General features: G+C 49.9%; 1 protein-coding gene across 1 annotated transcript; it reads left to right on the top strand.

Moving 5' to 3' along the window:
• Positions 1 to 634: 634 nt before the first annotated feature.
• On the top strand, positions 635 to 11535 carry LOC108097300 (brefeldin A-inhibited guanine nucleotide-exchange protein 3). Its single transcript, XM_017199515.2, has 9 exons — positions 635 to 959; positions 1380 to 1585; positions 2065 to 2198; positions 2800 to 3440; positions 3504 to 3824; positions 3976 to 5254; positions 5320 to 5687; positions 5749 to 6184; positions 6739 to 11535. The coding sequence occupies exons 2-9, from the start codon at positions 1501 to 1503 to the stop codon at positions 9664 to 9666; spliced, it is 6192 nt and encodes a 2063-aa protein (XP_017055004.1). The 5' UTR covers positions 635 to 959; positions 1380 to 1500; the 3' UTR covers positions 9667 to 11535.
• Positions 11536 to 11566: the final 31 nt, after the last annotated feature.

Consider the following 11566-nt stretch of genomic DNA (forward strand, 5'->3'; position numbering starts at 1 on the left):
TGTACAAATCAAGAATATGTATACCTTATGGGGTCCGAGGTGTCTCCTTCTGAATGAAATTATAATACCCTTTGCAAGGGTATAATGAACATAGAGAGAGAGAGAGATAACAAGAGAAAAGAACTGAGCACGGAAACCACCTGTAGAAATCGTGAAAGGTGTTGAGATAAATGAATTCAATTCTTTATCCTCGGATTGGAGCAGATATAACTAATTAATTAAGGAGCCGACTGTCTATTTAATTAGCTTGCTTTATTGATTTGTCAATAAATCAAGAAAATTAAGCCTTAGTTACATTTTCTCCAGGGCTGCACACATTTAAATGAAAATCTCAAGGTTATTGGGTATTAGGAACTTAAGTGAGAACTTTAGTTCGAAGTTCGGAAAGATTTGAATATCCTAATGTGAAAACTTTAGTGTTTTGTTTCGAAGAAACAAACAAAGTTAAAAAACCAACACCCAATTCAGTGTTTGTCGATCCATATGTTGGGCCACTTCATACTGACCCATCGCAAAAATCATAGCATACTTTCTGGAAACTTAAAAAAATTTGCTTTTCTGACCAATACGTTTGATTGAAAGGCATACATTTCTTATGTAAATGGGAATATAAAATACATCCGGTGTTTCCTTGGGCCAAAATGCTCCTTCTTTCAAACTGGCAATGCCACCCTTTTTTTAAGTTTCAGCTGGCCGATAAACTGTACAATCGAACAGCTGTTGCAGCGACATGCGCACTCCTACGCCTAACGGTACTCCATGGCCTGTGCGCACTCCGCCGTAAATGGTGAAAGTGCTTTCCTTTCGCGTCACACAGCATTTGTCGCATCCAACGGCAAGTGCAGCGTCTTTTCCCTCGGAGAAGGCAAAAAGAAAGTTGGAAAAAAACATTAGGATAAGAAGCAAACAGAAACCACAAGTGGTGGCACGCATAATGGCCAAGATCGAGCGTCAAAATGGTAACTTCCGATGAGTAATCACAGGGAAAGTGTTAATAGAACTGCTAAAATTACTTGACATATGGATTTTTTTTGAAAACGTACCGCTGCAGTGCCCACTGCATTGTTCGCCTTCATGGGCTTGTGTGTCTGTGTGTGAAAGTAGGAAAAAGTTTTTCAAGGAAAACGGATACACACTGTTTGAACTTTTTGAAGGTGCACAATTGCATTGTGTGTGCAAAAGTTTTTTAGAAGTGCAAAAGTGACGTGACGCGAAAACACGACACATACGAGCGCACACATCAAAACTTTATTGCATGTGTGTCTGCGTGTGCGTGTGTGTGTGTGTGTGCATACAGATGGCAGCAATATGTATATGTTAACGTATATAAAACATTACATTTTAGATTTGTTTGTATTGATTTTACTACTATTTTTTAGGAGCTTTGTGAATTGTTGTTGCCACTACCAATAACAACATAACACACACACTACTAAGGATACTTGGGCTAACACGCACACACGCAATCGACTGTTTGAGTGTTGGAAAGAGAGCAGCAATATGGAGGACCTCTTCTTACTTGTTATCAAGGAATCAACGGGAACTAAACACAATGCGCTGCGACAAACGGCGCAAATCGCTTACGGTAAGTTTTCCAATTCGCTTTTTGGCCATATGTCTGTGAATTACATTTATGGTTAAAAAGGGGGAAAGAGAGATAGAGCGAAAATAGCGTACCGTTCTCACTTTCTCTTTTGCTTAAAAGTTTGTTGTTTAGCGTTAGTTGCTACTTTCTGGTTAATATTAGTTCAATTTCTAAACTGCATATTTTGTATTCTATTCCATGCACAACATTGCAACACACAACTAAATCTTTTTTATTTCCTATTGAGTATCTGACTGTGGCTTTGTGTGTTTTGTGTTAGTGTTGCTGAAAAGTAGGCAACGAATCGGGGCAGTTTCCGCATTATCAGGACAGATTTATTGTCTTCTAAAAGTTTACCGTTAATCGACTATTTAAAGGCTTTTTTTGTATTGGTACCATAAGGTGCATTCAGGAGAAACAAACTATAAAAGTGTATCCGCAAATAATATATTAACTCCTGAAACTTATTCTCCGTGCAGATAAACTCTACCGCCAGCATGGAATCCACCGGGATCCTTCGCATGAGCTGCGCTCCGTTTGCTTTACCGCCCTGCAGATGGCGCTGGACACAAAGCGGCCCAAGTTCATCACGATGGGACTCAACGGCCTTCATGTAAGTGCAGTGCCCGGAACTGGTGATTATCGGGGGAGGGGCTATGATAATAGGGCCAACAATGGCCATTTCAACCACTGACACACTTTTCCGGCCGGAACTTCCGCCGCACAAGGCGGATTTATCATTCCGTGTGCACACACTGGACACCGGACAAAGGACATGGGATATGGGATGTGGGATTTTGAGCATGCGACCTGGTATATGGCATATCTGGGACATTCAGGGGGCAATGGGCGGAATCGGCTAATTGCCGGGAGTCCCCGGGGGTCGGAAGTGACTTTTGTTTATGACTGGTTAACAAAATGGTAATCAATAGTTCCGAACTTGGTCCTGTATTATGATGTTTTCCTTGTTTCTGGCTGTATTCCACTGCCCCACTCCATCCGTTCTCTTCCAATTTACTTATGCTTATATTTTATTCAGAGACTCTTAACTTGAGAGTCTTAAGTAACAAACATTTTCCTTGATGCCATCTTCTCAATGGGTATTGTTTCAGTACCCAATAATTTTTTTCCGATTCCTCTCCTTTAAAAACATTCCTGCCATATATTTGTTACCTAATCGCTATTAATCGGTTTTCCTGTTGCGATCTTATCAGCGTGTCATCAAGGACGAGCGCTTCTACATCGGCCTTGAGCCGGAGGACGACTCCGTTTGGCTGCCATCGCAGCTCCTTAGGGCCACCAACGGCATCCTGCCGTCGACGAGCAGCGAGGACACGGTGGTCAACGTGCTCCGGCTCTTCCTGGCCATGGCCTGCTCCCCTGCCTGCACCCTAAACGGTCGCCTGCTGATCGAGATCCTCTCCAGATGCGGCGAGTGCTGGGAGATGGGTTCGCGGGCCACCAAGGCCGCTTCCTTGGCCGCCGCCTCGCAGTGCCTTCGCACCTTTTGCGCCTTCCTCATCGAGGAGGCCGAGGAGGTGAAGAAGACAGCGCCCGCCGGCCTGATGACCCAAACGCAGGCCTCCGCCGTCTACAACGAGGTCATCCCGGTGATGCAGTGGCTCTGCAGTCGCCTCGTCGAGCCCAACGTGAATGCCTCGCCGAACAAGAAGTGCGAGAACCACAGCTCGCTGTACCTCACCGAGTGCATCCTCACCTTGAGCTCGGCTCTGCCCAGGAATGTCCATGCCAATCCGCACTTCACCTCGTTTCTTTGGCAGAAGTTCTGCCCCACTTTAGCGGCGGCCCTGGGCTCTCCCGGCAGGATCAACCTGGACAAGAAGTTTACCTACAAGTAAGTGAAAACCTGGAACAAATCAGAGGATTTTCATTTTATTATGATTCTTATTTCCTTCAGGGACGCACTGCACATGATTGAGAACGAGGCGCGCGGCTTTTTCACAGGTCCTGGCTTAGATGGTCCCCAGGCTCGTTGCGTCTACTTGACCGCCATCCAGTTGCTGCGGATTGCCGGTGCCCATGGCTCACTGCGGCCCATGCTGGAGGCTCTGTTCCATCGGATGCTCCTGCTGCCAGCTCCGCAGAATCGAACCGAACCGCTCCGCTGCGTGAGGGAAATCTTCAAGAGTCCCGAGCGCCTCATCGATCTGGCGGTCATCCTTTATGTGGACAAAAACACCGCCCAGGGATGCAGCGATGAGATGGCGCTTTTTCGACTGTAAGTGCATCAATTAAAAAAACGAAATGCAATTCAAAAAGAATTAAAATACAGATCTTGCTCAAGAATGCTTATAAAGTTTCTAAGTTTTGAATATAAGTATTGGTTATTTTTAAGCCGGATTATATTGTGTGTTGTGTTCCCTTTTCAGGCTGGTCGACGCCATGGAGGAGTGTGCCTACGGAGCCAGTGGCGTGGGCTCCGCCACGGAGGCCAGCCTGCAGGCCAGTGTGGAGTGCATGGTGGCCCTGCTGGACAGTCTGCAGGTGCTCTGCAGCGGCGAGCTGACCGAGTCGATGATCAGCGACCAGATAGTGCAGGTGGTCAACGGACGGCACGACCTGCTCAAGGATGCCGACTACTCCGGGCCACTGACCTACCAAAGCATGGCCCGGCTGCCCGCTCCGTATCGCGATGCCATCGTGGAGTTCCGGCAGAACGTGTTCGAGACCTCGTCGGGATCGGAGAGCGAGGGCGAGCCGCCGCACGAACAGGACGCGGCCTCCAACGGCTCCGGGGACACCGAAGGTCCCGAGGACGACGACCCCAGCAGCTCCAGCGACGAGACGTCGCGCGTGGAGAACCGCTGGCCATACTCGCACCTGGAGGCTCCCGTAATGCCCATACGAACCGATAGCGACAACGATCGGCAGCATGCCCGCGATTTCGCCAGGGCTTTGAGGCAGGATCTGGTGCCGAAGCTCCTGCGACTGCGCAGCTGCGTGGAGCTGGACGAGGCGATGCAGGAGTTCGCCTCGGCCGTCTGCCAGGAGAACAGCATGAACTTCTCGGACTTTGACTACAACCTGACCGCCATCAATGCGGACGGCATCTACCTGGCCATCTACTCGTCGCTCCTGCTCAGCCTGCAGCTGATGCGTGCCGGCTACTACGAGCAGGTGGCCCAGGGCATGTCCCACAAGGACATCCTGGTGCCGATGTCGGAGCAGCAGTTCGTCACCTCGGTGCAGAACACCGGCGTCCTCGTCTATCTCTCCTCGCCGTGGCTGTGCGAGCTCTACCAGTCGGTGACCGTGTGCAACGTCTTGGAGGCCATGCCCCGCCAGCAGCTGGAGGGGATGGGGCCGCGCTGCGCCCTCGTCGACATGCTGTGCGATGCCGGCGGACTGGGCGCCACCCAGATGCTGTCCGAGTGGCAGCGCCTGCAGACGGCCAACGTGAAGCACAAGGAGGAGGAGCAGCTGCACGACAAACGGCGCGAGGCCGCCAAGAAGCTGTGCCGGCGCCTGCTCACCTGCTGCTGGGAGTCCATGGTCATCGTGCTGAGCTCGGGGCTGGGGGATCTGCAGACCAGTTCGGCCTCCAACAAGCTGGTGGCCCTGTCCAAGCGAACACTGCGGGTCAAGGCCAAGGCGAACAAATCGAACGGCGAGGCTCTGTACGCCATGTGTCTGGATGGACTGCATTCGGTGAGAACTTTTGAGGATTTCCACTTCTCAAATGCCTTATAATTCGAGACTTTTTGTGTCCTCAGGCCGCAACGCTCAGCAACAGTTTGAATCTGCAGCATTTGGCCGGGAAAATACTTAACCTGCTGGCCTCCAATGTCTGCCAGACTTCCGGACCCCGGATCTCCGCCAGCCAGGCCATGTCCATGGACGTGGTGCTCACCGGCGGCCTGAATCTCGGCAGCTACAGCGCCGATTGTTGGCCGAGCATCTTCGCAGTCTGCCGGCACGTCAGCCAGCTGGAGCACGAGATCTTCAGCATGCAAAACTCGGCCATATCCGCCTCTCCGGGCAGCAGCCGCCGGGACCTCGAAACGGGCGAAAAGCTGAGCAACGGCAACACCCAGGACAAGCTCAATCTCTCCTCCATACCCATCGACGATGATGAGACCTGGTATTTATGGCATTTACTTACTCATTTATCCCTGAGTGCTGATCAACTCTCTCTTCATTAGCGTGGATGTGTACAGCTTCCTGCAAGCGCCCATGCAGAGTCCCAACACGAACATCACCTCGATTTTGAAGGTCTACTCCGGAACGAATGAGACAGTGCTGCTCAGCCAGAGCGACACCTCGAAGGTGCTCTGCGCCCTGTCCCACCAGGCGGAGAACCTCTTCGGAGACGCCGCCGAGAGGCTCAGCTTGCCCTCGCTGTGCCAGTTCCTAAAGCACCTGTGCCGCGCCTCCAGGGAGCAGCTCTACAAGAGCCAGGTGGCGCGCAAGGGCAGTCGCATCTGGTGGCCCAGCAAGGGCTGGAAGAAGCTCGACTCGCTGCCCATGTCCCTGCTCCTCCACCGGATCGGCGACGTCACGCTCAAGGTGTTCCGCAGCTCGCGACCTCTGCTGCACGTGCTCAAGGTCTGGGCCATCACAGGACCGCATCTCATGGATGTGAGTAGAATCCTACATTTCGAAAATACTTGCACATTTTTAGATGATGATTAAACGATGACTCCCCGAAAAAAAGTTAACAATCATCGGATTGTTTAAAGGGAGGTATTTTCCTTAATGTTTCTTGGCTTTAAAAGAAGTTCCATAGCGACTTTTAAATTAACAAAATTTTATTTGAAAATTTTGTGAAATATGTAATTAGATTTTTTTAAATGAAAAAAGTTGATATGCAACTTTTTTATTGCCAGAAAATGTAGAAGAAAACACCTTCATCCAATTTCTTAGGTCATTAATCAGGAAGAATTAATTATTTGATCTCCATGCACAATTTTTATTTATTTATTTTTGTTGTTTCTAGAACAGTGTATTTTGTTTTATACTCCTTTGAAATGTTCTTCGATTGACAGCGATTGTTAAAGTGATTTAAAGCCACTTTAATAGACTTTTATTTAATCAACTTTCTTATACACTCCTGCTATTATTCCGAATGTGTTGTATCCTCGCTTGTTCGTTAATTACCTCATGAATTATATTGTGAAACTTGCAACTTAAAGGCCGCCTGTCACCGGGACCGGATGATTTCGAAGCGGGCGATCGAGTACATCCACGACATAATCACCGCCCTCCTGGTGGAGCAGTCGGAGCTGCCGTACTTTCACTTCAACGAAGCGCTGCTCAAGCCGTTCGAGAACCTGCTGAGCATGGACACGGACGTGGATGTGCAGGACCAGATTGTGGCCTGCCTGTACGAGGTGGTGGAGGCACATCGCACCGAGATCCGCTCCGGCTGGCGACCTCTGTTCGGAACCCTGCGGAACGCGCGCAGTCGGATGCTGAACATGAGCAACATCATTGACATCTTTCGGGTTTTCCTCGATTCGGACAACACGCTGGTGTTTGCCAACGCGGGATTGGATTGCATCCTGTGCCTGCTCTCCTATCTGGAGATATCCGGCGGGGGAAATAACAATGCCTGCTCCGGTGGAAACGGAAACACAGCGGGGGGAACCGGAGTGAATGGTGGCGGTGGACAGCAGGAGGAGGACAACACGTTCCGGCCCACGGACTTCCTCCATGAGACGCTCCGCTTCCTGGAGCGCTGCTCCAGCATTCTCGGCTTCATGCACAGCATGCCCAAGTGCCCCAACTTCCATTCGACGTACAAGATCAAGGGCATCTCCTACACGCACATCATCGACGCGAACATACCGAGTTCGATGGAGAACTTCACCTACTTCGGCAACGACTACCTGCAGACGCGGAACGAGCAGTACATGATCTCCTACCGGTCGCTGCACATCGACAAGGACACCATTGTCAAGATCGACGAGATGGACAAGCCGTCGGGAGTGCTCAAGGTGTGGTTCCTGCTGCTCGACGGGCTGACCAACTCGCTGATCGTCTGCCCCTACTCCCACCAGGCGCCCATCCTGCAGACGATCTTCAAGCTGTTCAAGAACCTCCTGGCCAGCCCGGGCATCGACTTCGGCTTCTACTGCATCAACCACCTGCTGGTGCCGATGATCCAGGACTGGCTGCGCTACATCAACAAGACGGGCGCCTCCTGGCAGCTGGTGGAGAAGAACTTCAAGCACTGCTGCTGCATGACCACCGACCTGGTGGTGGAGTTCATCGAGAAGTCGGTGCCGGAACAGCGGCGTCTGGGAGCGGGCACCAAGACGCGCCTGGCCCAGATCGTTCACCCGGCGGACAATCTGCTGTACTCCAAGCTGAAGTTCGTGACCGAGAAGATTGAGAGGGAGCAGAAGCAGCAGTCGCCGCCTGTCCAGGATCAGGGATGCAGATACAACCAGCAGTACGACAGCAGCTCCAGCTCCGCCAGCGAGGAGCAGCAGAAGAACGGCGGTGGCTCGAACGGGGGATCCAATCTCATCGAGTCGCCCACCAAGATCTCGGGATCGGCCACACTGGCCTTGAAGCAACTGCTGCTGGTCCTCATCGAATGCGCCGCCCAGTCGCAGGAGGCGATTGCCCGGATCTCCGTGTCCTGCCTCAAGCACGTCATCCTGTCCACCGGCATGCTCTTCAACGAGTCCCAGTGGATGATCGCCTGCTCGGCCATCCACCGCGCCTGCACCGTAACAATCGCTCCGCTGCGCCAGCTCTCGTTCGCCTTCCACGAGAAGTCGAACAGCTTCTACGGGGACTGCGCCAACGTGAAGGTGGCTGCCCGGCGGGACAGCAGCCTGGAGGAGCTGGCCAGGATCTACGCGCTGGCGCAGCAGGTCTTTCTGTCGGACAATCAACGGGAGCCCAGCCAGAACCTGGCCTCCACGCCCAGTGCCTCGCAGTGCAAGTTGTCCGACGACAGGAGCTACTCCTTCCTGCTTTACCCCCTGAACAATGGGTTCAACTCGAACCTGGACAACTTTGTGATCCGGATCCCGTTCAAGAATCTGGTCGTGGGCCTGCTGGCCAACCAGATGCTGCTCCAACTGGTGGCCAAGCTGCTGCTGTCGCGGTTGAAGTGCGTGCCCCAGGCGGTGTCCACCTGCATCTTCGACAACTACGCAGCCTCGGCGGCTTCCCCCAGCCACGATTACGACTTGGACTTCCGCTCCAAGGAGATACTGCTGCGCTGCGTCAAGCAGTACCTGATGTCCGCCCTGGAGTTCGACTCGCGTCCCGGTCTCAAGTTCCTCATGCAGAAGGTGTCGAACATTGAGTACGCGGCCAATTTGTACAAGCAGATGACCTCGTCGTGGATGATCTACTACATAGCGCTGGTGGACTCGCATCTCAACGACATTGTAGTGTACAACCTAGGGCCGGAGGACCTTAACTTCATCCTGGAGTCCTGCTCCCGACTGAACACCACCACAGTTAAGAAGAAGGAGAACTTTGTGCGGTACCTGTTCTGTCTGCAGGATGCCTGGAATCTGGTCTGCGAACTGTATCTAAGCAACTCCGCGCTTCATGAGATCGAGAGTGGGTCGGGAAAGCTGCGCCAGAAGCCACTGCAAGTGCACCACCATCCGCAGAGCAAGCCCATGTGCATCTCTCTGAACGGGAATGGAGATGCCGAGATGACGGATACGGGCTCGGGTTTGGGATCGGGATCGGGATCGGGATCAGGATCTGGATCTGGATCCGGGAGCAGCACCTCGCCCAGCAAGTGCGTCCAGCTTCAGGAGGAAGAGAACGTCACCATGACCACGCTGATCAGCGAGTTTCAACCGAAATGCCGAAACAATCCCTTCGACACCAATCGGCAGGCGAAGTCATCGGAGGCCGAGTCAATATCGCCGGAAATCGAACAGCAGCGAGCCAGCAGCATCCTAAAGGACTCCAACTACAAGAGGGCTGCCTTGGCCCAGCTGGTGGTGGCCTCCATGGAGCTGCTGCGTTCGCTGCCCGGCGAAGCCGAGGACAATCTCAAGCTCCTGATGACCCCGACCATTCGCGAGGCCTTCCGCCTCGTCCAGCTGCAGGGCAACGAGCTGAAGGTCAACCAGTTTTAGGCCATGCTTGTTGAGTTTTATTTTGATCTGTAGGCGCAGCCCCTGCCCCTACCAAATGATCCTTCCTGCTCCCTTCAGAAGTCCCCGAAACGCGATCCCTCAAAGTAATCCCCTTACCGCCCCCCTCCCACTCCCCGAATGGCTAATTTACAGCTACGTCTGCATCTCATGCTCTCTCTGACTCACTCTGTTCCTATCTGTCTTTCTCTCTCTACAAATGGGAAACCTCGCTTCAGTGTGGCCAATTTAAGATCGCGAATACGTTAATCTAGCCTTTTTGATTTAACACGCCTTTGTGTATGTATTAGTTGTTTCTAAATAGATTTCCAATAACAGTCGTTTTGAAAATGCCTTCAGATTATTGTATCAGTATTATCTTCTTAAATGCAAAGGCAACAAATAGTGTAAGTGTTGCAGTACAATTAAGTTTCGTTTGCTTTCCATACAAAGTTGGTCACACTGATCGCAGACTCTCCATCTGTCCCTCTCTCGCCCGCAGTACCCAGCACAGCAGGCAAAACCATTTCAAAGTAAAAGCTCAACATGCCAGCACAAAAAGCAAAACTATCAAAAGTACAACAAGAACAATGTCGAAGCGATGCAAGAATATCATATATATTTATATATATATAGAGTACTTCCTTGCGATTAGAGGATAAAGATGATGATGAAGCGTAGACAACGTAGTCCTGTACATTAAATTAAGTCCAGACTTTCTCACACTTAGCCCCTGCACCGCCCCCGCTCCCCGCTCCCCCATCTGTCCTCTGTCCTCTAGCCTCCAACCACGCCCTTTTCCCAGCACTTATCGACTTCGAATAATGTAAAGATGTATCAGGGAGCACCAGCCCCGCCCACAAAACCAGTAAATTATATATATATACATTATACGAGTATATACAGTACATATATACATTAAGAGTGTAACCTATGTAAACTTATAGCGAATGTTAACTAACACAAAATCAGTGCCGCCCATTAATCCACGATTACCACCATTAAAGATTAGATCACACAAGCATACACATAGAGCCTGTACTAAAACATATGTGTGTCCAAGTAGTCCCGCGCTGCCTTCAAAAAAAAACTTGCATACTTTTGTACCAGTGTGCGTACCTAAGAGAGAAATGGAAAATATCGAAAGCAACATAGCCGAACAAATTCTAGCCACCTTGCTGCACTATCGAAGCTTATTAGCCTACATTTTTGCGCCACACGCATACATACATACAATATACACACAATATCAGGGCTCAAGAAAGGGGGCTCCGAAAACTCTGGGTTCTCCTGTCTCTGTCCCACCATCGGTTTACCCTGCGCATAGCTGATAGCGATAATTATACCGATACCTACATACATATACATACAAACAGCTACGTACAGTTACATATATGCCTATATAAAGATCCAAAGAGTTATATATCTATACATTGATATAAATAAATGTACTTATATGTATTATAGTTGCCACTTGGGTATGAATGTTGTATGTAAATGTCCTACAAAGGAAACATTTTTATATGTGAAACTATTAGAAACGGCGCTACAAATCTATACATATACTATACATATAAATATATATACATATACATTTATTTTCGCTTCGTCGTAAAAAGTATATACATATAGATATACATATATATAATATAAATAGAGAACTATGTACTTGTGTTATTTACTTGCCCATCTCAACTCTCTCAATCTATCTCTCTTTATTGACTTATAAGTGTAAGTGCGAAGAGTGCTGTTGCAGAGCAGGAAGAAAATATAAAAATTGCTCTAGGCTAGTACTAAAACTCTCCAAGAGTGCATTTCTAACAAGAATGAGAATAAACGATTCCACAACGCTTTCGCAACTTTACTAAACAATTGCTCCTTGTGTGTTATTTATTGAAGAATT

This window comes from Drosophila ficusphila, unplaced genomic scaffold, assembly GCF_018152265.1.
Source record: "Drosophila ficusphila isolate 14025-0441.05 unplaced genomic scaffold, ASM1815226v1 contig_198, whole genome shotgun sequence".
Classification (NCBI taxonomy): Eukaryota; Metazoa; Arthropoda; class Insecta; order Diptera; family Drosophilidae; genus Drosophila; species Drosophila ficusphila.